General features: G+C 58.1%; 1 protein-coding gene across 2 annotated transcripts; it reads right to left on the bottom strand.

Annotated features, from left to right (window-relative positions):
• Window positions 1-1,750: 1,750 nt before the first annotated feature.
• On the bottom strand, window positions 1,751-26,321 carry BCORL1 (BCL6 corepressor like 1). Of its 2 annotated transcripts, none has more exons than XM_077186150.1 (14): window positions 26,083-26,321; window positions 18,643-18,781; window positions 16,187-16,277; window positions 13,378-15,936; window positions 12,906-13,080; window positions 12,361-12,441; window positions 11,756-12,205; window positions 9,538-9,767; window positions 9,232-9,462; window positions 8,987-9,153; window positions 8,718-8,863; window positions 7,778-7,855; window positions 4,263-4,416; window positions 1,751-3,201 (listed from the first exon to the last, which is right to left on the bottom strand). In XM_077186150.1, exons 2-14 carry the CDS (start codon window positions 18,726-18,728, stop codon window positions 2,925-2,927), a joined length of 4,725 nt encoding a protein of 1,574 aa, XP_077042265.1. In that variant the 5' UTR covers window positions 18,729-18,781; window positions 26,083-26,321; the 3' UTR covers window positions 1,751-2,924. The 2 variants fall into 2 exon arrangements, with proteins under 2 accessions (XP_077042265.1, XP_054497561.2); XM_054641586.2 differs by having other exon boundaries at window positions 9,232-9,438; window positions 26,083-26,319.
• Between the last annotated feature and the right edge of the window lie 785 nt (window positions 26,322-27,106).

Here is a 27,106-nt window from a genome sequence, read left to right as displayed (position 1 = left end):
GCCAGGCCCGGTCCCGGCCCCGGCTGACATCGCCCTGCAGCTCCCAGGGCAGCCAGGCCTGGTCTGTGTCCCGCCTGACATTGTCCCTCAGCACACTGAGCTCGGCGGGTACCGAGAGCCGCCTCAGCCTGGACGCGGGGGGCCCGGAACAAGGCCCGCAGGGGCGCAAGTGCCGCCCTGGTGGCTCCTTGCAGCCGTCCATCCAGGCCAGCAGAGCCACAGCACGTGGCCAGCTCCGACTCGTGAGGAGCCGCCGGGCCCGCAGCGGCCTGGTGGGGCCAGAAGCGGTGAGGGCCAAGCACAGAGGGCCGGACGAGGCTTTCCCTGCCCACAGCGCTGCAGGCCCAGCAGCTCCGGTGCTCCTGTCCCAGCAGCTGCTGCTGGGGGAAGCCCGGTGGCCTCTACAAATCCCCAACTCTCCTTCCAGGCCTCCGCGAGGAAACCAATTCCTGTCCCACGGAGAACGGCCTCTCACCGTGTGGATCAAGAAGCCCAGACTGAGACCTGGGCACAAGAGGTGGATTCAGCTGTTCAATATGCTGAGCAGGAGACACAGACAGATACTGTGGCAGAAGAGGAGAAAAATTCAGCTGCTCCCCTCATGGTTGACCGGGAGACTGAAACTGAGACTCTGATACAAAAGAAGAGTTCAGCTTCTTCTCAAATCACTGATGAGTGGACACAGACCAAGGCCCACAGCTCTGCCCCTTCCACAGGCACTGTGGCCCTGGCTCACCAGCAGCCACCCTCCCTGTCCTGCAGGGCATTCTGGCGCTCCTGCACGACTGGACAGCCTCATGCTGCCAGCGCCCTGCAGGATCTCAAGGACAGCCACTGCTCCAGGCAGCCACTACGGCCTGAGCGCAGCACACCAGAGAAGTGGGGATGGACAGCACTGCCCCCCTACTCTTGGCCATGGCTCATTGAGATGAACCGGTTTTAATAAATATTTCATTTCTCTAATTGTGCCCACCTTTGCCTAGTCTATCAGGAGAAAGTCCACGGCAGGTGAGGCCTGTGCAGAGCAGGAAGCCCCTGAGCTCCTCCAGCCAAGCAGAGCCCATGCCCTTGGCCTCCACCAGGCTTCAGGTGCTCCAGCTCCTGTGGTTGAGATCCCTGGGCTGGTGCTGGTGGCCAGCCTCCAACTGAACCCTGTCAGCTCCCTCCCACCCATCTGCTTCGAAGTGAACATTTCAGATCATTCATTTGGTGAGTTTTCCCTGTGGCTGCACCACCTTAGGTTCATGAGAAACCTCCCCACTGTGGGAGCACCTCTCCCCTCTCTTTTTAAGACCTGCCTTGACTGCTCCTGTACCACTTTGGGGAGTTCCTCTTGGTGGTGTGTGGGCAAAGCTTTCCTCCTAGTCCCGTCATCATGGCATTTCTGCTGTCCTTCCTAAAGAAACAACAAAACTACAGCACTGCCCTGAGCACCCTCTGCTCCCACAGAGGTGAGAAAGCCAGCCAGGGACCAGTTGCCCTATGAACAGGCTGGGGGTGCTGGGACCAGACAGGGCTACCCTGACATCTGTGTTTGGGGATTGCTGGGCTTGGCTTCAGAGTTCCCAGCACCAGGGTCAGGCAGGAAGCTGGGAGGAGCAGTGGAGTCTCCCTGGTTTTCCAGCTGTGCAGACACATGGGCCCTGCAGGTCCCACAGGCCACTTCCCCTCTCCCTTCCCTGAGCCACAGACTCAGGCTGACATGCACAGAAATCTGCCTGGACACGAAAAAAAAGGCAGGAGCCAGGGAGCCTGATGCAGGTTTTTTCTGTACATCAGTGTTTTTGACACCACAGCCTGTTGCTGCATATAATAAAACAGAAATCAGAAAGAGCAACCAGAATACACACCCAAAGGCAAAAAAACCCTTGGCTTAAAGAAGGTGCTGCCGGGCCCTCGGAGGGAAGGCTGGCAGTGGGGCTCCAAGGGGGAAAACGCCTGCCCTGGCTGGGAAGAAACACAACACAAAGAAAAAACGAACCAACAAAAAAACTCACCCAAGGCTCCCGCTGCGGAGCGGGGAGAGCCAGAAATCCCCCGATTGTCCCGACCTCAGTCCTGTTAGCACCTGTACAATAAAACTGTACCGGCCCCGAGGCAGAGCAGCCCGCCTGCACCCGCTGCTGCACAGAAAGCCGCTCCCGGGACACCGGCGGGGCGCGGGCCAAGGGGGCGGCTCCTGCCGAGGGTACAGAGCCTGGGGCGGGGCACAAGCTGCCGAAGCGGGGGACGCGCTGGGGGCCGCGGGCTGCGCCTGCCCGGGCGGCACCGCCGGGGACAGGGAGCTGCGGCACGAATGAGATGGAGGAGGAGGCACGGGAGAGGATGGAGCAGTGGGGCTGGCTCCCGGCTGGGGCTGAGCGCTGGCAGCAGGAGCCAGTTACAAGGGCAAGGAAAGGGGCTGTGCCCTGGCTTGTTGCCAGGGAGGGACGGGAGCCCCTGGGCCTGGCTGGCCTCGGGGCACAGTGGAGAGGGGCGGGGGACGGCCTCATCCCACAGCCCGGAGCTCACCATCACAGTGATACAGACTCAGCAAAAACAAAGAAAACATTACAAATTAAATACTAATTAAATAAATACTATGGAAGACATTGGGAGGGGGAGGGCAAACGGAGAGGCGCAATTCCGTAGGGTTCGGTGGGGAGGGGCGGCGGCTCGCACCCCTTGCTGAGCCCCCTGCAGGGGGTTCCATCAGCCACCGGAGCTGGATGAGGCGGCGGCGGCGGCAGCGACCGCCACTGCTCGTGGGCGGGGGACCTTGGGAATGCCTTGGAGGCGAGGGTCCTCCCTCCCCAGCTGGCGGAGACCCTGAGGAGAGGAGGAGCGGCTGCTCTAAGACTCGGGTCCCTGCTGCTGGCGCTGAGAGAGCTGCTTCCCCTTGGTCCTTATTATTGCCTCGTGATGCCGGGAGTGGCCTGTCCCCGTCAGCTGCTCCAGGCCTGGTACTCCACCACCGAGCCCAGCAGCTGCAGCAGCTCGGGCTCGTAGTGCACCAGCTCCACAGTCTCTGCCGCGCCCGGCGCCAGCTCGGGGCTTGCTGGCACCTCCTCCTGCGCCAGCACCTGGCTGAGGGACACCTGGCGCTGGAACTCTGCCCGGGGCAGCGTGGCCACCTCGAAGTGCGGGAAGCGGGCCTGGAATATGCGGGAGGACAGCTTCAGCCGCTTGAGCACATCAGAGAACAGGAACCAGTTGCAGGGCCTGCGAAGATGGCAAGAGCACGGTGGGTTATAGGGGTGGAGGGGGCTGCAGGCACGGTGCCCTCCCCCCCACCTCCTGCCATGCTGGCCCTCCCCTCTGGCCCTGGCACTGTTCTCCATGTGCTGCTTCCCCTCAGGAGCCCAAGGACTGGGGTTTGATCATGGCCTCACAGGTCACAGCTTTTTAAAACACTCACAGCCAGGCAGGGACAGTGATGTGAAAAATCCTGCCTTCAACAAGGTCCTGGCAGCTTCCCTGCCAGGAATAGGCCACATGGTCAGGAAATGGAGCTTCTGGTGTGGTTTATTGCTGGAGGGCATGCTGCATGTGTCCCTCTGCATGGACAAACACTGGCAGGCACAGAAATTTGTTGCAGAGAAGAGTGGTGCTTTGGTTGCTGCCTCTTCCAAGTCACCCTTCTGCCCCAGCAACAGCCACTGTGTCACAGGGGGTGCAGGTGGGAATGGTGTTCCAGTGCTGGGACTGATTTAGCCATGATGGAAAGGAAACAATCTCAGAGCCATAAGTGTGAGCTGCTGCTGAATGAACACAGGGCTAGAACTAGCAGGATCACAAGGATGAGAGAGGGGAGCTTCCTGAGAGGCACAGCACAGGGACACTCAGGGCAGCAGTATGTGCCTGGCCATGGAGGGTGGGGGGAACCCTGATGAGCCTTCCCTACTCCCTGAGAACATTCCAGGCTGTGCGAAGCCAGGCACTGCTTCCCCAACTTCCCCAGTGCCACAGCCACAACCTCCCTCTGCTGTCCAGAGCAGCTGTGGCTGCCCCATCCCTAGAAGTGTCCAAGGCCAGCTTGGATGTGGCTTGGAGCACCCTGGTCTAATGGCAGGTGTCCCTGCCATGGCAGGGGGGTGGAATGGGATGAGCTGTAAGGCCCTTCCCAACCCAAACCATTCTGGGATTCTGTGATGATTCTATGAAAAAAACACCTGAGATATACAAGCAGCTATTAATCCCACTGGAACAACCAAGGTGCTGCTGCCCGTGCTGGGGCTGCAGCCTTGCATAGTCCTGCTCAGGGCTCAGGGAAAGGCACTCACCCCCGGGACACGGACACTTGGAGGTTGTAGCTGGGAAGTAGCGGCTTGTCTGAGAACTCAAACATGAAGTTATCTGCTTCTTGCTCCTCTTCCTCCTGGTCTGAGCTCCCTGGAGGGTTGAGCAGCAGGTCACAGCCGATGCTGTCCTTCCCCTCTGCAACAGGACAGAGGTTGGCACTGCTCAGTTATACGCCAGCCCGTGCTGGTACTCCCTGACCACTGCCACAACCCCATGGGCACCTTCCCACAACATTCCTGCAGCCATGTGAGAACTGCACCCCTCCTGCTCCCCTCCAGCCCCTCGTCCCAGAGGAACATGGAGCAAGTGCTGGCTGCTCTGCATAGAGAGATTGCTCAGTGGCGAGGTGAGGTGGGGAGAAAATCCCGAGTCGTGGCAGGAAGCTCAGGTGTGCTCTGGTCCCACAGGTGCGACTGCACAGTCTGCACCATCAGCCACCCCACTGGTAGAACCCAGACTCTCTCCAAAATGACCTTGGCCCCTCTCCCATGCCAGGACAGATATCCTCAGCCTGGAAGAGCCTGGAAGAGCAAGGAGGGAGGTGGATGTAGAGAGGCTTTGCCTGCACAGGCCCTACCAAGGAAGGCACAGTGAGCACTCTGCTCCTCAAGAGCTTCTCCACCCAAATCCCACCCTCAGAACCTCTGGCAGGTGATCCAGGGCAGCCAACACCCATCTCAGTGAGGACAGCAAGGCTGTGCCACCAGAGACTAATCCAACCAAGCAACAAGCATGAGGGAAAATTTAAGGTGGATATACAGAAGTTGTTCCCTGTGAGAGTGGTGAGGCCCTGGCACAGGTTGCCCAGAGCAGCTGTGGCTGCCCCTGGATCCCTGGAAGTGTCCAAGGCCAGGTTGGATGGGGCTTGGAGCAACCTGGGACAGTGGAAGGTGTCCCTGTGCATGGTAGAGGAGTGGAATAAGATGGTCTTTAAGGTTCTTCCAACTCAAACCAGTGCATGATTCTATGACTTAGAGAATTTGCCTGGGTGTTCTAGGAGGCGTCTGAGCTCCAGCAGGATCTGTGTCCAGAGGGGATGGAGAACAGCAGGCTGGATCCAAAACCATTTAAAAACAGGTAATTTTCCTGTTTACCAATCTGAAAAGCTCCTGTTGAAGAGAAGCTTGCTGCCTGGATTTTATTATGAAGTGTGAATAGTCTTAGGTTTGAAGAGTGATGTTGTCCCACTGAGATAATACAGGAAAACTCCAAAAACTTCCAGATAAGAGAGTTTAGATTCTACAGAGAGCAGCGAGACCCAATATGTCCCTAAGCAAATAAACCAATCATGCAAAAGTTCAACCCCACGCACAAGAGAAAAGGCTGAAAAGAAGAAAATCTTCTGGTGTGCCGCATGAGGAAGCTTCACACACCCAGCTGCTCACCCAGCACGAGTAGGATTCCAACTGAGGAAAACAGCAGATGACAGGGGACACTGGCTTAGGCAGGGTCTTGGGGAAAAACAATTATTTCCTAGTGCTGCCAAGGGAAAAAAAATCCCTAAGAAACAGGGTGCTGAAATCATCCAAACTTACTATAGAATAGGACAAAAATAAGTGATGTGATTATTGATCCAATGTTGCTGCTGGCAAAGCTCAGATACCATCACTGAAAAACCTCAGATATCCTGAACAACTCAGAAAAAAATAATTAAATGCATTTAATGTGGCAAAAATAGGGCTCACTGTCTGTCCTGAAAGCTCACTCCTGTCAGTCTGCCCCTGCAAAAGCTGGGACAAGGACAGGAACATTCTGTACCACTGAGGGAGACAATCAGGCACAACAATGCCTGTTGCAGGTGGAGACAAACCCTGGACTGGGACTTTGTGTCTGGAGCTCCAGCAGCACCAAGCGCAGGACACTGATGACTTTTCCACACCTCAGAGATCCCACACCCTGGCTTCCTTCATTATCCTTCTGCCCCCAGAGAGTTGCAGACCTCAAGGAAAATGTGGACAGCATTCCTGCCTTGGAATAGGAACAGCTCAAGCAGGGCTTGGGATTTCTCCTGTATCCTGAGGGACATACAGTGCTTCAGCTGGTGGAGCTGATGGAAAGGGAGATTTCAAAGGACTGATCCACAGGAGGAGGAGAGTTGTTTGCTGCCTGTGATGATTGAGAGCAGGTCCCTTATTCCAGAGCAGAACCAGGTACTTCCCTGCCCTGGGCTGTACCTGTTCCAGGTGACCCGAGGTGACTGCTGAGGTACCTGAGCCAGAAAGGGACATTGCAGGACACACAGTAAACAGGCTGGAAAGAAACCAGCCCATGTCTCAGGCTTGGGCATCCCGGTTTTTCTGTGGCTCTGTCAGTGTCCAGCAGCAGTGCCTGGCACAGCACAGGTGATGAGGGGCTGGCACCTCAGCTGCTGTTGCTGTAAACTGATCCCAGGAGGATGGGGAGGAGGGTCCCTTCCTGTGCCTGCTGGAAACAGACCTGGCAGGGTAAGGGATCACTTCCCAGCTGTGTTAGCTCCTGCCTTGCCAGACAGCCTCACAAAGGCAACACTGGGAATGCCCCATGGATGGAGCAGCAGGAAATCAGTGATGAATCAAAAGGGGTAGTATCTTTAAAAATATTGCAAAGAACAGCTATTTTTCTTTGTAAAGGCTTGTGAGAGCTTTGAGAGTGAGAAATTCTGAGGAAGGAGGCTGAGGTTTGAACTGTTCCCTTGGCAGGGCTGAGGTGCAGCAGCCTACAAACAGTGCTCTCAGGAGTGAAGAATTTCTCCTGTTCTGGAATGGAAAGACATCAGGGTCCTCCAAAGACAAGTCCTCTTCCAAGAGCACCCTCCTGAATGTATCAGATTTGTTTTTGTTTCTAGAAGGATGTTGGAAGTTACGGAGGTGAACAACTACAATCAACAAGCAGTCTCTCAGCCCGAAGCGCAAATGCTTCAAGTCCTTATGGAGGGCTTGGAAGCACTGAACTTGGAAGAGGCTGGAGGGACTCCAGTGTGCCACAGGCCCATGTCAGATCCAGAACATCTTCCATTGTAACCACGGTTTTGAAGTGACAGTAAAGGCAGCAGTCAGCCCTTCACTGGGAAAAATGCCTCGTGTTGTAAGAATAGGACCTCCCCTGGATGAACATCTCCCCTCCAAAGCAGGGGAGAGGGATGGGCAGTTCTGCGAACCTGGAAGTTCAAGACTTCTACACCTTGAAGGAATGAGTATGTCCTTCACCTTCCTTGGTGACCGGTTAGCAGGGGAGCAACAAGAACTGCTACAAGAATGACATGCTTGGTATCGACAACCAGAGACCCTCAGGAACCAGCAGCAGCACCTGCAGCAAAGTCTCGCACTTGAAGGGATGCACATATTCAGCTTCCCAAAGAAGTCCCTCCCAGGAGCAACTCCCAGCATGTATCACCACAGCAAGGTCTCTACCCAAAGCATGAGTAGAGATGGATGTGGCCAAACCCGAGGTAATGATGTGTTTTCCACAGCCTCACCTCCTGCTCTGCTGCCACCGACCCAGCCTGCACTGCACTCACCGAGGACGGAGCTGCTGTAGAAATCCCAGGCTGTCCGAGGGTCTCCGTCACTGCGGCCCTGCAGATCTGACAGGTAATCTAGAGAGAGAAAATCCAGACAGTTAATGGCTTGAAGCATCATCCTGGTGTGCACATCCACAGATCCAGGGGGAGCTGCTTCACCCCTGCTGCTTCTCCCACTTGGGCATTACGGCAAAAGCTGAACCACAGCTGCAGGAAGGGTGTCGCTGCTCAGGAGTGGGCATCACCCCAGGCCGCCAACCAGGAAATGGGAGCTGAAAACGGAAAACAGCTGACAGTGTGAAGTGGCTTGGAAAGAAGGACTTGTAGAACAGTCCTGAGCTCCAAATCACCATCCCCAAAACCTGTGTGAGTAGTTGACCCTAGAGGTGCTCACACAGCAGTGGGAAAAGAGAGTTTTGTCAACACTGGGGATTTTCTGTCTTGTCACTGTCTGGGAGCCACCTCTGGCTGTCCCTTCCTTGCTGCTGTGGAGAAGCCACAACACTTGTCTTGTGTGTACACAAATGGCACTGAACGCGACCATAGGGATCCAAACCAGCCCCTTCTGTCAGCAGCAGTATTTGGGCAGGGCTCTTTTGCCATTAAAGGCAGCATTATTTGGCAACAAAAATCTGTTCCCTTAGGTTAAGCAGTAGAACCAGGGACTGTGGAACAGCATCTCCAAGCAGAGGACTGTCTTCAGTCATGTGACCACAGCGCAGCCATCTCCTTGCACACTGAAAACTGACTTTTATCTTATACAGGAAACACATACAATTCTATAATTAATGTTTGGGTGGTAAAAACATGCTTCTGTGACAGGACAGAGCTAAAGACTAAGTCATTTTCTGCTCAGGCTCTTTCACACCCTGATTTGGCCCTGTATGCTGCCAGAGGGGAAGGTCTGGAGCACTGTGACCCCAGGCCTGGTACCTACCACAGAGGAAGCTCTTCATCACATCACTGGTGGCCAACTTCACTGCTGTCTGCCCAGAGTATGTGGCCAGAGTGGGATCAGCACCATACGAAAGGAGAAGCCACATGGTTTCCAGGTTGTCGTTTGCGACTGCGTCATGGATAGGCCTGCAAGGGCAGAAAGGGACCGGGATTTCGCTAAGGAAATGCTCTGGTTTGGTTAAGATCAATTTAGTGATGACCAGCCTGAAGAACCCTCTGTGCTCCCTGCCCCACCCTGCGCTGGCTCACCTGGTTCCATCCTGGGCACTGCAGTTGACGTTGGCGCCATGCTGGAGCAGGATGTGCAGGATGTCAATCCAGCCGCGCGCACAGGCCTCGTGCAGGGCCGTGTAGCCCGCGTTGTCATGGTGGTTCACGTCACTGCTCTTCTTCTGCAGGCAGTACAGCACCACGTCCTGCACAGCAAGAGCACGGCTGTGAAAACCAGCCCAGGCAGGGCAGTGCGAGCACAGGCAGGAGGGCACAGGACTCACCTTGTAGCCCAGGCGTGCTGCTCGCTGCAGGAGCGTTTCTCCTGCGTTCTTGTTCACAATCAGCCGCCGAGCTCCCGGGGGAACATTCTGGGCTGGGGGCAGCTCAGGGGAACTCCCTGGGCTGGCCCGATGGGACTTACAAAGTGTCCACAAGTCCTGGGGCTTCTTCGGAGAGCACATTTTGGGCTGGTTGCAGCAGCCTTTCCCCTGGGAAAGAAAGGAATACAACTCCTTGGCACATGTGGCCATGACTCATGGGAGTCCCCTTCTCCCCTCACATGTTCCCCTCATCTGTTCAAGCCATACCTTCCCCTCGTCACAGATCCCTGCCAGGTGTTTGGTTTTACATTTGCGTTTTCCTGATGGTTTCTCTAGCTCTTCTTGGACAGGAGAGGTGTCGGAGTGCTCCAGGAAAAAGCCATTCCGAAAGTCCGTGTGTCCTTGAGGTTTCCGGGGTGATGGGGATAGCCTGCTCCTCAGCTGCAGCTCTGTGCCTTTGCCCTTCCCGGACTCCTTCTGCTTCCGGTGCCTGCAATCTAAAGGAGAAATGTGAATGAGTGTGGAGCTTCTGTAGGTACGACACTGAAGGTCACCCAGACCTCTGGCACCAGGCAAGACAAACTGCCCATCTCTGAGAGCTGCACAGAAATCAGAGAAGTTGTGGCTGCACCATCCCTGGAAGTGTCCAAGGCCAGGCTGGACATGGCTTGGAGCACCCTGGGATAGTGGAAGGTGTCCCTGCCCATGGTAGGGGTGGAACTGGATGAGCTTTAAGGTCTCTTCCAACCCCAACCTTTCTGGGGTTCCATGATTTTAAATCCAGCCCCAGGGCAGGGACACTGCAAGAAGGAGAAGCAGAGGCAACACACAGATTCTCCCATCTGGGATGAACTCAGCATGTACATGAGACACCCAAGGAAAGATGGGAGCAGGATTCACTGGGATATGTCTTAGAGGGGCAGGACAAGCAGGAGCTGTCTGTGAACACTCAGTGCTTGCTGCCTAAACATAACAGGCCTGCTTTGCCCTCTCACATCTTCCCCTGAAGTTAAGGAGCACATTTAAGTTTTCATTAACATGCATCCAGTTAAGAAGCACCAGGATTTCTCAAGGGAAATCCAGCCTTGTCCTCCCTGAATGTAGGAATCCTGCTCACCCAATCCTGCAGCACGAGACTTACAGGCAGTCCATGAAACGAGTAAGAGATCAGTTAAAAAGAGATGGAGGAAAGCACTGCATGGAGAGAACTTCAGGACTCTACTGCCACTGGAGGTGGCTCAAGGCCACAACTTCTGAATCCAAACTACAGCAGGCCCAGCCTCTGGAGGAAGCTGGACAGACAGACAGATAACATATAACATGTGTGGTAAAGCCACTGGCAAACCCTCCTGAATGCGCTGGCAAACCCTCCTGAATGCCACTGCAAAGCTCCTTCCAGGGTCCCGTTCTGAACAGGAGGCATCCCGCGAGTGCCTGAGTTGCCAAGACACTAGGAAGCCAACTCGAAACTTTGTTCCTGGTCTGACTGAGGCTCCCAGACACCACAGGATAGTGTAACGCTGTGCTGGAGCAGATACCAGCTGCTGGGAGGACAGCAGCCACCTCTGCTCCCCACAGCATCTCAGCAGCACCTGAGGAGTGCCAGTCTGAGCTCCAATGTGGCAGAAGGCAGCAGGGCCATGGCCACTTCATGCCCTCCAAGAGCACAGCCCAAGCATGCAGAAGGCTGGCACAAGTGCTGCCCATGACAGCTTTCCCCCCCGTCACCTGCGTGACTCTGCACTACGAGCCACAGCCAAGCAGCAGCACACACCGAGCACGGCTGGACAGGTCCTACAGCCTCGACTGTCCCTGCACAGGGAGAGGGGACTGCAGAGACTGCTGCCCTCAGAGATGTGCTCATCATGGATTTCGGTTTCACGGAGGGTCTGGCAGTGGCAGGGGAAGGTGCAGGAGCAGTGGCAGAGCAGAGGTGAGCACAGGCAGGCACAGCATGTTCCTCCTCACGCCTACAAACCACAGAGGGGGATCCCCTATCACTGCACCCTTGCTAATCCTCTCGCCCTTGTGCTCCCTGGTGCAAGTCTGCAAGTGACCCTCATAAAGCAAGACAAAGCCAAAAGAAGCCTAGTTGGATCAGGATGGCTCCACATCCCCCTGTGTTAGCACAGATAGCTGAGCATGGCTCCCAGGGACCCTGCTTGTCCAGAAATCCACTGTGCTACCTCATCCCATTCTCATTTTCCCATGCCCTCTGTCTTAAGCCAAGGGTAAGATCAGTGTCTAATTAGCCACATCAATTGCTGTTTACTGCTTTGGAATTTACTGTAAATGTTTTTGAAAGACAAGTTGGTCAATCGAAGCAGCCCATGCTACAGCCACCAGGTCATTAAAAGTGAGAGAGTTTCATCATTACAAAAAAAATAATGAAAACCAAATCCCCCAAAAATTCCACACATAACAAAACAAAAATTTCCTCCTCTGGTCCCCAGTTTAGTACCTGAACCCACTTCCCAGGTTGTACCTGCTTTGGATTTCCGCCTCCGGTGGGGATATCCCACTTGCTCCTCCTCCCGCTCAGTCAGGTATTCCCCTGTCTGGTATTTCCGACTTTTCTGCCGTCTCCTTTTCTTCCTTTTGATGTGGCCATCCTCCTCCTCCTCCTCCTCCTCCTCATTGGGCTCCCACACCTGCCTGGGTGATTCTGCTCTCCAGGGCAGCTCCCGGGTCCTCCTTGTGTGACAGCTGCTCCTCTCAGACACAGACCTGTCCCTGTCCCTGTCCCTGCGGCTGTGGCAGCGCGATGTCCTGTGGGATTTGCGCAGCTTGCGATGTTTCAAGGATGTCTCCTCCTCCTCCTCTTCCTCCTCCTCCTCCTCTTCTTCTTCCTGATCCTCCTCCAGCAATGGCAAAATCTCCGGACCACTCACATCACACTCTCCCGTCACACCAGCAGAAGAGCCAGCAATGCTTCCTGCAAAAAAGTGGGATTTCTAGCTGACAAAAAAGACAAGAGGATCCACTAGGCAAAGCCTCAAAGCAGGACAAAATGCACGGACAAGGCGACGTGAAAAGGGAATGCTCCCAGTCCAAGCAGGACTGTCACTGGGAACCTGGGCACCAACTTACCTGACTGACTGCGTGTCCGGCTGCTCAGCACCACCGGAATGAAATCCCGGAAGTTGTTCTTGGGCTTCTTCTCCAAGTAACCTGTGAGGAAAACCAAACCATGAGAAAACACATCACAGACCTGTCACGTGGGAAGGGCAGTGCAGTGTCACCATAGCAGGGGCTGCTGTGATGGCCCAAGGCTTTAAACCAACAGAGGTTGGTTTAGACTGGACATAGGGAAGTTTTTGAAAATGAGGGTCCTAAAACACTAGCGCAGGTTCTCCAGAGAGGTGGGGGATGTGCCATCCCTGGAAACATCTAAGGCCAGGCTTGGCCAAGAGCAACTTGATCTAGTGGAAGGTGCCCCTGCCCATGGCAGCAGGGTGGAAAACGATGAGCTTTAAGGTTCCTCCCTACCTCCTCCATTCTGGGAGTCTGATCATGCTGCAGCTCTATTTTGGATCCCAACCCAGCTCCAGAGCCCATTTGGCTTCAGGAGAACAGCAGTTTGGCCGCTAGGGCAGCCTGATGCCACAGGAACCCACTGCCATTCCCAAGAGTACCTTCCTCGTGGCTGTCTCCACGGTGAGCCGGAGATGGGCACTCTGTCTTCGCTGGCCTCCTACGCTTGCGCTTTACCCCAAGGCTGTTGTGATCCATGATGGAACCCGGGCCGCCTCGTCCTTCCCGGCCTGCCTGCTTGCCAAGCTCATGTGGATTGTCGTGGTGTTTTTGCCACTGTGAAAGGAGGACATGGGCTGAAGCTGGAGCTTCCCACTGGCTGAACTGAAGCAGCACAAAAAGGACAGAAGTCTATCTCCACTGATTACGCTGGCGCCCTCCAGCTTTTTTGACAATCCAGATACATTTCTGCCCTGGACAACCTGCAGCACAGGTACTTCCCCCACAGCCAGGCAATGCCCAGGAGCACAGGTAGAAAGCCCTGTGCCCTCAACTGTCCCCCCATGAGAGCTCCCTTCTCCCCCCCAGCCCCACCTTTGCCCTGACCCAGCAGTCCCAGCCCATCCTATGCACCTTCCGGCCATGCACGCTCCGGCTTCCCGACTTGCTTGGGGACTCCTCACTGTCCTGGCCTTGGCACTTCAGTCTCTTGTGGCTCTGCCTGGTGTCCCCATCGTTCTGCCGTTTGGCCTTGCAGCGTGTGCCACCCTCCTGCTTGATTTGCCCCGTTCCTTTGAGTTTGGCCTCAGTGAAGGCCTGGGGAGCCGCCCCAGCATGCAGGCAGGTCACCGAGGGAAAGGACACATCACACTCCACTCGTTCCTTCTTGACCCTGCACAGATCCACCTGCTGCACACACGGGAGGGGCTCCGTGGCCGGTGGCTCCCGGGAGCCCTTGCAGCCCAGTTCCTTGCGCTGGCCATCTGTGGGCACCTCTGGCACCATCCGCAGGCCCTGCTGCCCAGCCGCTGGCAGGTCATGTGACAAATACGCCGCTAACACTTGGTTTTTGGGTTTTGCATCTGATTGTTTGAGGCTACAGCTCCCCTGGGGAGCCTCAGTTTGTGCATTGCTCTCCTGACTGCAGTCAGACTCTGGCTGAGTGCACTCCTGACTCTTTGGAGTGTTGTCCAGCTTCCCCTTCCCCCCTTTCCCATCCAAAGCACTGGTATGGAAAGCTGGACCTGCCTCCAGTGGTGCTGGGTTGTTCGGCTCCTCGCAGGGCTTGGGCAAGGCCCAGCAGCTCTTGCTCTTGGCTGCAGCATCTTGTTCACCCTCTGGTAGGCTCTGGGCGGCTGCACTGGGCTCGGCGGGCTGCACGCTCGGGAATGCCGGCAGCTTGCCTGCCCCAGCTGTCTTGCAGGGGCTGCTCTGGTTCAGGGGCAGCTGTCCTGCTGTGGAGATGCCGATGGAAAGCAGTGGGGTTTGATGGTACGGAGACCAGCCCAGAGGCAGAAGTTGAGGATTGGAAGGTTTTCCATTGACGGGGCATCGCGGGTACACGCTTCCCTGGACAGGATTCCAGGGGGCAATGTCCTTGGACTGACACAAAGGAGCTCCTGGAGCAGCTCTACCATGAAGAAGTTTCCTGGCAGGATCCTGCTGTCCTTCCGTGCCAACCTGGTTGGCTTTCTTCCCACAGAGAACGTTGGCAGTGCGGGGCTCGCCCTGGTCAATGATGGAGATGGGCTCCTGCTTGGGCAGGTGGCGTGGGTCCCTGCTGAGGCTCACGCCAACATCCTTGCTGAGCAGCAGCGAGGCCGGCACCGGGTTGGCGACACCAACATAAGTGCCGGGAATGGTGCTGATGAGCGTGGTGTTCTTCACCCAGGAGCCCTGCTCGCCGTTGCGCAGGAACTCAGGAAAGATGACCAAGGGTGGGGTGGTGCCAAGGCATGAGGTGACGCTGCTGCCCGTGGCCTGTGCTGCACGCTGGGACTTGGAGAGGACAGTGGTGAGCAGCGCTTTGCCGCTGGTGTGCACAGGGGTGAGGATGGGCATGGGAGGGGTCTTGCGCTGGCTGGGTGGAGGCAGTTTCTGGCGGTTGGACTTGGAGGAGAGATCAAGAGGCATCTCACTGCATTCCGGGGATGAGACCATCTCACGCTCTAGCTGGGGAGGGGATTTTAGAGGAGACAGGGAAGTGGCAGTCCCGGGTGCATGTGGCTCGGGAGCTGCCGGGGCTCTGGCCTGCACAGCTGTGCCAGAGGAGGGAGCAGCACTCCCCCCTGTTGCTGGTGCCGGTGCTGCCGGCAGAGCCTGGCTGGAGGGCAGGGCTAGGCCGGTGCTGGACAGGGGAGCACTCTCAGCAGTAGCCTGGACACTACTTCCACCCGAAGGTGGGGGGCAGCTGAGCTGATTCACCTCCACAGACACCACTTTGGCATCTGAAGCCAAGGGCCTGGTGACAGAGAAGGTGTAGGGGTAGGAACGCAGCTCTGGGGAAGCGATAATACCCGGTAGGCAACGCTCGTGCAGGTAGGAAGGCAGGACGGGGAAGGTGAGTGTGGAGGAGACCCCCAGAGTGGCTGGGAGTGTGGCCACGCTGAGCGGCTGCCCACAGCTGGGAGGGGGGATGTACACCAGTGACTGGCTCGGGCTCAGCACAGCCCCAGCCTGGAAGGACAGGGGCAGTTTTTGCATAGCAGGGGCCTGAGAGGGGGGAAAGCAAACCCTGTTCAATGTGAAGGTGGCGGGACTGGAGGCAGAGGTGTTGCAGCTGGAGACAACCACAGACAATGTCCCTTCTGCCAGCACGCCTGGCCCTTGTGCTGCAGTGCTCGGGGGGGTTTTCTCGTTCCCAGCAGGTTCACTCTCTGGAGCCACAGAGCAGGCTGGGGCAGCATCAGCCTGCTTGTCGCTGGGAGGATCTGCTGGTGTCCAGGCAGCATCAGCACCACTGCTCTCCTGCTCCACAGCTCTGGGGGTCGCTGGCTCCTGCCCTCTGCCATCCCCCTGACCTGCCAGAGGGCCCAGGGTGTCGTCTGTCACAGTCTTTCCCACACACTCCAGGTTTGGGTTAGGATCGGGTGGCTGCTCCTCCAGTTTGGGTCCAAGCTTTTCCTCCACCTTGCCATGAGCATCCAGCCCCTGGGCACTGCTGCCACCACCGCTGACTGCTGTGAGCTCCACCTGCAGCAGGAAGGGAGAAAGTGCTCCTGGGAGCTGTGCAAGTGGCACCCAGGGAAGCAGGAAGGATCTGCCCACCCTGGACCCAGAGGCAAAAGCAGCAAACAGCTTTGCCCAAAGGAGAGAACGGCTTTGCCTCACTGCATGTCTCTCAAAAAGGAGTCGATGAATCCATTAGGGAAAATGCTCCTGCTTGGCCTATTCCATTAGGGAATGGCCTTCTTGGACTCAGCTGTGCAGGCAAAGAACTCACCTCGGAAAGACTGCTGCTGACACAAAACTCTTGAGACCCCAAGTGCTTGGAGCTGCTCGTTTTTGACTCCTCATCAGAAATGGGGGCTCTCCTAAGTGAAGAAGAAGACACAGCATTACAAAACCCCAAAATACCCTCCCAGAATCCCACCCCTCCCTGTGCCCGTGTGGGACAGTGGAGCAGCTGCACACCTTCCTTACCCATGGCGACCCAGCCTCATCATGGGCCAGCCCAGCCTTCCCCATTGTCACAGACTGGTGCCACACACCTGTTCCTGTCCCCTTCATTTCCCATTCTGCCCCATCACACCTTTCCATCCTCCCTTGAGTCTCATCTTGCTTGTCTTTTCCCCAACAGGCACCTCCTCATTCCCATTCCTTCTATTTCCTCCCTGTCCTAGGACCCTCTGCCCAGCCTAGCTGCCAGTGGGGTTCTTCTCCCTCTGGTCCCAAAGCTCTCTGGGCTCAGGAGGCCTGGAGAGGACCAGGGAGTGTCCATGGCCATCCCGATGTGCCATGTCTTGCCGGCCAGTGTGTCTGAACCCTTCATCTCTGGAATGTGATTCCTCAGTGGAAAGTCTGGACAGGACAAGGACTGTGACCTCTTTGGGACACTCCTTTCCCAATGGTATTCATCGGACAGCCCTTCCCCACTGTTAGTGCTGCTAACAAGCTGCTAGTGCAAGCACAAAACAGATCAAGTTTGGATTCTGTCGATGACATAATTTCAGATGGATTTGCTTCCTATGTCCTGGGTTTTCACAGCAGTCACAGACACAGAGCTGTGGGCACACGATTTGTCTTTGGACTCAGTACCCCCAGTGCTGGGGCCCAGTTACATACCCTTAGCATCAGGACCTCATTCTGGGCTGCCTCAGCCCTAGGACTCCATTCCATACCCCAGTGCCAGGAACATTCTCTGTACCCCTTGCAGCAGGACCCTGCTCTGTTCCCCCAGTGCCAGGAACCTGCTCCGTATGCTCAGCCCCAGGACGCTGCTCTGTACCCCTACTGCTGGGGACCCTGCCTGGGGCTGTTCCGTGCCATCCCCACCGACCTTCCGGTCAGTGACAGCCCGCTCAGTCCCTCCAGGGGCTCCCCGGCCCGACCGTCAGAGGCCGCGGGCGGGGATGGCGGCCGGGGCCAAGCCGCCTCAGCCGGCGGCGGAGCTGAACGGGACGAGAGGCCGGAGGGTCTCGGGGCTGCCGGGGCCGGAGCGGGCGGGGGTCCCGGGCTCGCCGCGGTCGCCGCGGGGCCGGAGCGGGGCCGGGGCCGAGCGCGAGGGGGAGCCCGAGCGCAGCCGCCCGCCCGCCCGCGGCCCCGCGGGGCCCGCCCGGGCACGGCGCTCCCGGCGCTTCCCAGTCCGAAGCTCACCCGCCGCTACCCGCAGAGCCGATGGGACCCCCCTGCCCAGCTCCCCTCGGCTGCCCCGGAGCAGTCCTGAGGGCGGTGCATGGTCTCCGCTCGACCCTGCCGGAGCTCCTCCCGGGGCACTGCGCGATGCCGCCCGCACAGACGGGGCCCAAGGAATGAGATGAGGATCGGGGACAAGAGAGCGCCCGGGCGCAGTCCCCCGGCCTGCCCAGCCATCTCAAAATTTGACGCCTATTGTAAGCTCGGAGCAGCGCCGAGAGGCTCGGCGGGTATCACCATCAGAGCCCTTATCTGCGGGACACAGAGCGCCCGGCGGTGCTGCGGGCGGCAGATCGGCTCTGCCCGAGCCAGACCCGGGGTTCGTCCCTGCCCACGGCTGATGCACCGGCCTCGAGGGACGCCCACCACAACCCTCGGCACCCGCGGCCTGCAATGACAGCCACACGCTGCCTCTGTGCACATAAAACTTCCCTGGCTTTGGCAAATGCATGGAACAGACACGGTGGCCTTGAGGAAGCCACAAACTAGTCGGTTCTGAGAATAAGACCCCGAGCCATGGGAATCAACAGGCGATGCAAAGCGACAGAGCTTGGCTTGATCAATCCTACCTCCCAGACACTAACGCTCCCTAATCTCCTCTTTGGTGGCAAGTCACGACCCTCCCATCTGATCATCTGGTTGGCACAAACCCTCCTGGGTCACCAAAAGCTTTTAGTTCAAGCTCTTTCCCTTCCTTGGCCATTGAGAGCACAGGTCTAGTGAAGCCAATAGCACATGCAGACAACTTGGTCTTGTCAGCACCAAAGCTCTGGAGGTAACGTAACCACACATGGGCAACAGATCCTCTGCCGAGACCTCCAGCACGCTCACTCCTTGCTGGAGCAGAGGATATGGAGACCCTCCTGGAATGCCAACATATCCAATACATTCAACTCCTCCCTGTGGCTCATTTGCACTTTGGGCCATTTTAGATCCCGGTAAAAAGGGGTTGAGTCAGCACCAGCTCCCTTCCCACAGCCTCTTCAGATCCCTAAGTGGCTTCCTCGTGCCTCCTTTCCCCTGCCCGCCACCCACGCACCTCACCTCTCCTCGTTGAGGCCACACATGCGAATCCGCTCTGTGCTGGTCCAGTTGTGCACCCCGCTGTAGAGAGGTGCTGTAGAGATCATGACAGCTGCTCCTCACCCTCCAGGATCTGCTGGGGCTCTAGGGACCACTCTGCCTGCAAAAGGAAAACAGAAGGTTGGGAACTCTCCCTAGGCTGATCGATTCAACTGTCCTTTGAGAAAACTCATCCCCAGCTTTGCTGCCAGGCAGATGGGGAACAATGCCCTGGGATGCCACAGGTCTGGAAGAGGGCTAGGAGGAATTAGCAGTGCCTTTGGACAGAATCCACCGTCCACTCATCCTCTCATTAAACAGTGTTATTGCCACTGGCTACCACAAGAATTTCACACAAGTCTCTTCACACACTCACAATCCTTTGAAACATTTCCCCCACTTTTCTTCTCCCTCCAGAGGAACCTCCAGCACCAGGAGACGCCAAGCAGAGCTGTACAAGGTGATGGCCCTTTACAGCACTGAAACTTCAAGGCTGCACGGGACTCTCCTAAAGCAGCCCATGGCAGGTCCTAGGGGCAAAGTCTCAAACAAGGAGGGTCTCTCCACAACTGAGGGCTCCTGGAGGGAGCAGAGGATTGCCAGTGGTGCTACCAAGGGTTTATCCCCTCCTTCTGTGAGGAGGGTGCTGGTTTTCTTTGGAGTTATGAGTGGAAAACCTGAGGGAATCCAGAGATTCAGGAGCATCTATGAGGCACTGTCAGCTGGGTGGAGCTTTTCAGGGGAGAGCATTGCAGCCAATCGTGCAGCACTGGGTGTTGGAGCATTGAGAAGCTCTGCTGCTTCAGGGAGAAGGCAGAGGAAGAGAGGATCTCCTGTGCTAACAAGTGGACTCGGCCAAACCAAGCAGGACTGACTGCAAAAGGGAGAGAGATGCTGTCAAGGAGGTTCAGGGAATTACAAAACCCTGAAGGTAAAGCAGGCACAGAGCCACAGCAACGCTCTCAGTGCAGCGGTGGGAGTGGGAATTAGCTGGAATCAGCACATGATCCCCAATCTCTGCCGGTTGTCTTCTGCCTGACAAACTCCTGGCGACACCAGCTCTGCACGGGACGAGCAGCAGTTTGTGCCATGAAAGAAGCCCCACAGGGACCTGCCGGCCAGCAGCTCAAGGGCCGAGCCACAGGGCTGAGCGGCTCCCCCGAGCGCAGCTGCTGCCGGGTGTCCTCGCTGCAGCCTGAACGTGCCGGTGGGGATCCTCCGAGGAGGAAAAAGGGGCCAGGCACACGGCAGAAATGGGGACAAGGCAGCTGGTGTGCCAAAGAGAAACCGACGAACCCATCTGCACGTACGAGGGCACAAGTGCACAAACAGTGTACGGAAATCAGAGGTCAGGGGAAGAGGGGAAACCTGCTAAAAACACACACTGTGAGATGGGAGAAATCCTCCCGATGGGGGAGACGGGCAGACGCCAAGGCAGAGAGCAGGGTCATACCCAAAGAGACCGAGGTGGCTTGGAGCAGGAAGGGGAGGAGTCTTTCGATGCTTGGAGAGAAATGCAACATAAAGGAAATAGGGGAACAAACAATCTGCGGGGATTTCACCATCTTAGGCTAAACTGAAAGGAGGGGAGGAGGAACGTTCTGCCCCCAAGCACAGCAGCAGGACAGATGTTCCAGGAGGAATCAAAAGGGACCTTCTCTGCAACGGGAGAAGGGGATGCGTGCAGCTGCACGACGTGGAGCTGGGGACAAGCAGAGATCAGGCGTGACCCCGGAATAGGTCTGGCAAGGGAGGAGTGATAACGGGGTGCCATGAGGAGCTGGAAGAAACAGTACATTTGGAGTCCTCAAGTAAGAGCTGGTCAAAAGGGCCGGAACGACGGCCACAGGAGGGGAGCTGGGAGGACACAGTGACAGAGATCAACACTGTTTCGTGGATTCTTGGCCTCTATCCTCTACAGACGATGTGGGACACATGCCAAAGACAGGCATTTCACAGGCAATGAAGAACAGAAAAGAAAAATAATCCAGAGATGAACTCAGAGAAGGAATAAAACAGGGACCAAGCACCAGACATGGGTTCAAACACAAACCAGTGGAGCAACAGCATTCTTAAAAAGGCAGACCAGGAAGTTTATTGGGAAATGCAGGGATGAGCAGCCTCCCGATGCAACACTGAACCACAGAGAGCAACTGCAGCCTCCCTGGGTCAGAACACTCTTAGCCGAGTCGGCACAAGGAAAGCGAGCAGATCTCCCATCTACACTGGTGCAGTTGGAAGCAACATTAAAGGGATGTAATTAAACTCATAGGAAACCCTTGGAGAACACAACTAGGGCATGGCTTCACATGCCTGTCTTCAAGCAGAAGAAGCTGTTGAGAAACTGCTGAAGCCCTTCTCTCCCCTCACCCCTTCAGTCATGTCACTGAAGCCCTGCAGTATCCCTGTAAACCTGACCAGGGAGTTGATCTCTGTTTAAAACACTTTTTTTTTTTTTTTTTTTTTTTTTTTTTTTTTTTTTTTTCCTGGCTGGACTGGTTTTAACCCATACCAGCTCCTAGATCAGCTTCACCAAGACAGAGAGAGGGCAGAGCCTGGCACAGACTCTACTTAATCCACAACATCTGCCAAAGGAAGTGTATACGAAACCACAGTCTTATTTTGATTTAGCTAAATAGGTGCTCAGCCAATTCTAATTAACGCCAAAGAAAACGAGTTTAGAATGAAGTAAGAACATCGAGGCATTCTGTGTGGGGAAGCTCATACGGTATTAAAACTCCTTCACCTCCCGAAACAAAGCGTGCCCTAAGAACTGCCAGCAAGGAAGGTGCTGAACACTCTTGCCTCCAATGGCAAACCCTCTGAGAGGTTTGCAATGAAACTACTATGGCGAATTAAAAGAAAAGGGGATTTTGTTCATTAAGGCAATACATCTCATCATTTCGCAAAAGGAAACGATGCTACTCTGCAAACCTGCCTCTTCCAGGCTCCGGGAAAAGCAAAGCAGATGTTTTCCTTGCAGTGAAAGTGTGCTGTTACTCAGGTTAGTGATGACTTGGCTACCCATGGAAGCTCCCTTGGATTAAGTCAAGAAATTACTCTTCTGAAATATTACAGTACAGTGATGGAAACAAGTTTCAAGAGATTAAGTTCTTCAGGAATGGACATTTTTTAACCATTATCTATTGACAAGTCCTCCTTGCAATGAAAACCCAACAGCGCCAAGACAACCATCATTTCAGGGCAGGCTGAGCAAAAGTTCCAGGACAGGCTCCCCCAGCATTCACCTACCAGCTCCCACTGCTGACAAGAATTAAGCCCATGCCATCTCCACGCTGACCTGTTAAACCCTGTTTGTTCCCTGGCTCTTGGGGATCCCAACTTCAGCTGCCTGAAGTGAGGCTGCCTAATTGTTTCCCACAGCCCCTCAAAGTCACACCTCCCACCCCGGCATTAATGCAGCAAAGGGGTTGCAAAGTAGATTCTGAAGCCATCCCACTGCAAGCCACCCTCTTCTCCCAGTGACAGCAATCCCTTGGCCCAATCAGGTCCCCAGCCTCAGTTTCTCAAGCGCTTGCATTGGCAAACACACAAAGCAACTTCTCAGGCTGGCACCAACCTGCCAGTCACAGATAGCCAAGGGTTTGCTTCTCACTGGGGAGTTTGGTGCTGTTGGTGTTTGCCCTCACAGATGTCACAACTATGTTGCCACCTGGTCTAACTCACTTTGATCAGATTACCCAGAGCCATGACCTCCGCCAGCATCCATCTTATGGCACCTGTAGTGGAGCCAGGCCTACCAGTGTGGGAAGGGGGCTCTTCCCTGCACCTCCCAGAGACAGCCTGTGCCAATCACTTCTCCATAGTGCAAACACATCCCTCTGTAGGACCATGCTGCCTTGATCTCCCACAAAAGGTTTTCCATGTATTTTCCTGCTCTGTGCATTTCCAAGTACTAAAACCACTTGGATTTCAAGGCACTTACCCTTCCTCTCTGCCATGCCAGCCCCAGCACATGAGCTACACACCAAGAGAGGGACAGTGTCCCACTGCACCCTGCCTAGGCAGGTGGGAGCTGACAGGTACTGAAACACCAGCAGCCCCTCCCAGCACAAGGATTCCCTCTGCCTGCTCTGGGCAGGCACATCATCCCCAACACAGGTGGGAGAGCACCAAGCAAAGACCCAACAGGCAGCAATGTGCTCCACTGCTGGCAACAGGAACTCAGACAATGGCACGAGTTCACCCAGGGAGAACATCAGCTTTGCCTTTCCCCCTGCCTGAGTGGCAGCCACAGCATGAGCTGACTCCAGGAATCCCAGCACAGGTCACTTGGTGCAGCTCAGCTGCTCCAGAGCCTTTCTGGGCACAGTAAATGCTGCCCAGTCGGTAGTGCCTCTGTCCATGCTGGCATTGAGTGGGCCAGTAGCACAGAGGAAGGAAAAGGACTTCCCAGCCCTAGGGTGTGGAACAGAGAAAGGCTACCACATCCCTCGGCAGCAGGAGATGGGGAGGATGCTCTGGTTGCCCTCCCACAGCACCATGTGGCTCCCCTGGCCAGGGGACACTGCGGAAGGCCGGGAGCAATGCACTTTGACCCTGGAAACACACCCGCGGGAGATACCTTTGAAACATTCATTCCCAGAGCAGCAAAACCTGTAAGGAAGGGGGTTTTATCCCCTGGATGGCTACAAAATATAAAATTAGGTCAGCTGTGGGAAACTCGGGTGGGATTCAGCGCTCAGAGCACAGCTGGCCGCTTTGGCAGGAGCGGAAGCAGCAGAATGAGGTGCAATGTGCCCTGCAGCTCTCCCCGGGGGTCAGGTGGGCCAGAAGGGAACTGTCTGCACAGACAGGCAGGTCTCCTTCCCTTGCCATAGTTTGTTCACTTTGGCAATTCTTCGTTGCCATTAGTAATGCAGGCAAGGAATTCTATGTGTTTTGATATGGGATGGTCGGGTGTCCATCAGAAGTGCAGAGGGCCGAAGCAAGCACTCATGCCCCTGGCACCTTGGCTCTGAACACCACTTTGGAAAAGCCGGTGGAGTAAACTGATGGCAAAAAATTAACAATGAAATCAAAAATTAAATCAAAAAACCTATGACGGCCCTATCACAGGACTCGCAGCGGGCACGATATGCAATGAGGGAAAAATTTAAACAAGAAAACTAAAAAAAAAGGGAACAGACTATCTTACATTATATTATCACACATGCAGAGGTCAGAAACTGTGGGAGAATGGATCAGGAATGACAGGAGTGGCACAAAATCCAGCAAGGACGGGCCAGGCCACCTCTGGGGCTCTCTGGGGAGAACGGTGCCCAGCGAGGGCAGCCCCGAGCCGGGTTTGGTCCCCGCTGCCTGCACAGCCGCCCCGGCCGCTGCAGAGCTGAGCCAGGCTTTGCCTACACGCATTTGCTTAAGCTGATTTAAAGACACAGTAACACCACACGTAATTATAGATCCCCGGCACGATGAATTGGAAATAAAAAAGAAAAAATCCATCCCTATTTCAGAAAAAAATAAAAGTTTGCTGCACACTGGGCAGTGCTGCGATAATTGGTCCCAGCTGCTGGACAACTGGTGTCACTAAACCCTGGCTTGTCTGCAACAACCAGGCTGCCCCCACCAAAGCCCACAAATTTTTAAGGATTGAAAAAGAGCTATTAAGGGATGATAATATTAAAAAATGTCCCTGACAAGGTGCACATCATCCAAAACCCCAAAAGCAGAGCACAGCCTCCCATACCTATGAGACAGACTAGTGCTCCAGAGCCCAGAGGTCCCAAGGGGAGCTCTGAAGGCCAAACCCCGCTGGAGCCTGGGCTTTGACACCCGGAATGCGTCTCCAGACCCAGGTGACAGCAATGCAGTCGGTGTCCTCGACTGGCGCCACGGAGCCTCCAGCCAGTGCTGGCACTGAGACCACCCAAACCCAAAGGGTGGCCAGGGCAATGGAAGCACAGCGGAAAGGGAAGGGAAGGGAAGGAAGACAAGAGAAGACAGGGAAGGGAAGGCTGCTACAGACAGGGCCAAAAAGATGCAGAAGAGCTGCAAAGGGCACGGGATGCACTGGCCCTGCCCTAGCACTCATCCCCAGACTCCAGGGGATGAGGGTGCCAGAGAGCGGATGCTCTGTGACAGGAGAAACTCACTTCGTCTCTATTTTAGCCTGATGGACCTTCTCCCGGCGCTGCTCTGAACCGGCCTCACCCAGGCTGGGATGAGGGGGCCAATGCCGCTCGCCGAGGAGCCAGGATCCCTCCCGGTACCGGCACGCTGCCGCGGGAGGGCTGGTTTCCTCCCCGGTGAGGGCGGCAGGAAGCGCCGCCTCCCTCGCCCGGTCCTGCCGCTGCCCGGCCATCACCGTGGGCACGGGCGGGGGACCGGCCGCCCCCGCCGCCCCGCCCCGGGCGTCGGGGGGCGTCGGCACGGAGCGGCACCGCCCCGGCCCCGGCCGCAGCCCGCCCCGGGTCCGGGTCCGCGCGGGTTCCCCAGCGAGCCCCCCGCCCGAGGCGCGGCACGTCCCGCTCCCGAGCCCCGCGAGGCCACGGCACGGCCCACGGCCCCGCGCCGCCGCCGGGGCCCCGCGGGGCGGGCAGCCCCCCCTGCCCGGGACACGGCGGCCTCGCGGCCGCTCCAGGGGCTTCGCCCCGCACCCCGCAGCCTTGCCGGGGGCTAGGCCCCGCCGTGCTGCCCCGCGCCCGCTCCCGCGGCCCCCGGCTCAACAGTTGCCCCCGGGGCCGCTCCCCGGCGGAGCGTCCCGCAGCCCCGGCAGGCGCGGCCGGGCCCCCGCGCTGCCGCACCGGGGCAGCCCCGGACATGGAGGTGGCGGCGGCCGCGCTGCCCCCGGGGAGGGCTCTTCCGCCACCGCCCGGCACCCGGCCGGTCGGCACCCGCAGCCGAACCGGCCCCGGGCGCAGCGGCGGCCGGGGCGGGCTCGGGCCACGCCGCCAAACTCCACGAGCGCCCGGCGCCGCCGTCCCACCGCCGCCCCGGGAGCGCCGCGCTGCGCGGCCGCCCCGCCCCGCCGCGGGACCCCCCGCACCGCCCCGGCAGCGGCAGGTGCCGCCGGTGCCGGAGCCGGAGCAGCCGTGCCGGGCAGGGCAGCGGCTCCGCCGCGCCGTCGCGGGGCGGGGAGCGGAGCCGCCGCCGCCGCCCGCTGCCCCCCGCCCGGCGCTGTCAGTGCCCGCCGCGCCCCCGCCGCTGTCCCGCCGCAGGACGTCGCCGGTCCCCCCAGCCCGTACACCCCCCCCCCGCGCCGCCCCACCGCCGCCCCTGGGGGTGTCCCGGGACCGTTTCCATGGAGATCCCGTCCGGACGGCCGGAGGGGGGGTCGGGCCACCCGCTCCCCTCCGCTTGCCCCCGTGTGCCGTGGGTGCGGGGCGGCGCGGGCCCGGGGTGCCCGGGCAGCGGGGGCCGGGGTCCAGCGCGGGGCGGCGCGGGGCGGTGGGTACGCACCTGCTTCCCGAGGCGGGCGGGCGGCGGGAGGCGGCGGGCCGGGGCGGGCCCCTGCCCCAGGCGGCGGGTCGGACCCCGGGCGCTGCGAGCGGCGGTTCGGCGGCAGCGGCGGCGGCGGAGGAGACACTGGCAGCGGCAGCCGGAGTGTGAGGGCGAGAGCGAGCCGCGGCCGCGCGGGCTGCCGGGAGCCGTAGTCCGTCCGCCGGGGCCGGGAGCCGCCGAGCCGCCCCGCGGACTGCGGGTCCCGGCGTGCCGCGCGCCCCGGCCCGCGCGGGGGGGCCGGTCCGGAGAGGGAACGGGCGGGCGCGGGGAGGGAACGAGGGAGGGAGCGCGGGGAGGGAGGGAGGGGGCTCCGCGCCCGGCGCGGCCCCGGGAGGGGCGGGGGTCGGGAGGCCGCCGCGCCCGGGGTTCGGCACGGAGCGGAGTGGCTCGGCACGGGGGGAGCCCAACGCACACACGCCCCGCACACACACACGCCCGCCCGACCCCGCGCCGGGGCGCCGGGGCACCGGCTCCCGCACCGGGGAGCGACGCTCGCTCCGCACCGGGGGGAGGAGAAGGATGGAGGAGGAGGCGGCAGCGGGGGCGGGCGCTCGCTCCACGCCCGGGCAGCGCCGGGCGCCCGACAGCGGGCAGAGCCGGACGGGCAGCGCACGGCGAGCGCGGCGCACGCAGCCCCGTTGCCCGCAGTCCCGATGTCCCCAGCCCTAGAGTCCTCAGTCCCGGTCCCCGACGCCCCGCTGCCCCCCGCCCCGTTGCCCTCCGCCCGGTACCCCCCGCCCGGTGCCCACCGCCGGGCGCGGCTGTGGGAGGGTGGGTGTCCCCGGGCGCAGCGGGGCCGGCCGGTTGAGAGAACGCGGACCCGCCTGTCCAGCCCAGGTGGGCGTGTGGCCCCCACCCTGGCGACGCTGCCGCTGGGTGACCCCCCCGGGCCCGCTGCCCCCTCCGGCTCGATACCCCGCGGGGCGCGCAGCGCTGCGGGGCGGGGGTCGAGGCGCCTCCCCCGCGCCATGCGGGACATCGA

This window comes from Agelaius phoeniceus, chromosome 14 (assembly GCF_051311805.1).
Source record: "Agelaius phoeniceus isolate bAgePho1 chromosome 14, bAgePho1.hap1, whole genome shotgun sequence".
NCBI lineage: Eukaryota > Metazoa > Chordata > Aves > Passeriformes > Icteridae > Agelaius > Agelaius phoeniceus.
The sequence above is the reverse complement of the archived record's forward strand: the minus strand, read 5'-3'. Positions and strand labels throughout refer to the sequence as shown.

Bases quoted from the DNA above. Each gene is read 5' to 3' on its own strand.
- BCORL1 (XM_077186150.1), bottom strand. From the start codon at position 18,728: ATGATCTCTACAGCACCTCTCTACAGCGGGGTGCACAACTGGACCAGC. The intron at 7,856-8,717 runs GTAGGTACCAGG...TTCTCTCTCTAG, and splicing joins GATGAAGAGCTTCCTCTGTG to ATTACCTGTCAGATCTGCAG. The intron at 4,417-7,777 runs GTGAGTGCAGTG...GTCCTGTTGCAG, and splicing joins CTACAGCAGCTCCGTCCTCG to AGGGGAAGGACAGCATCGGC.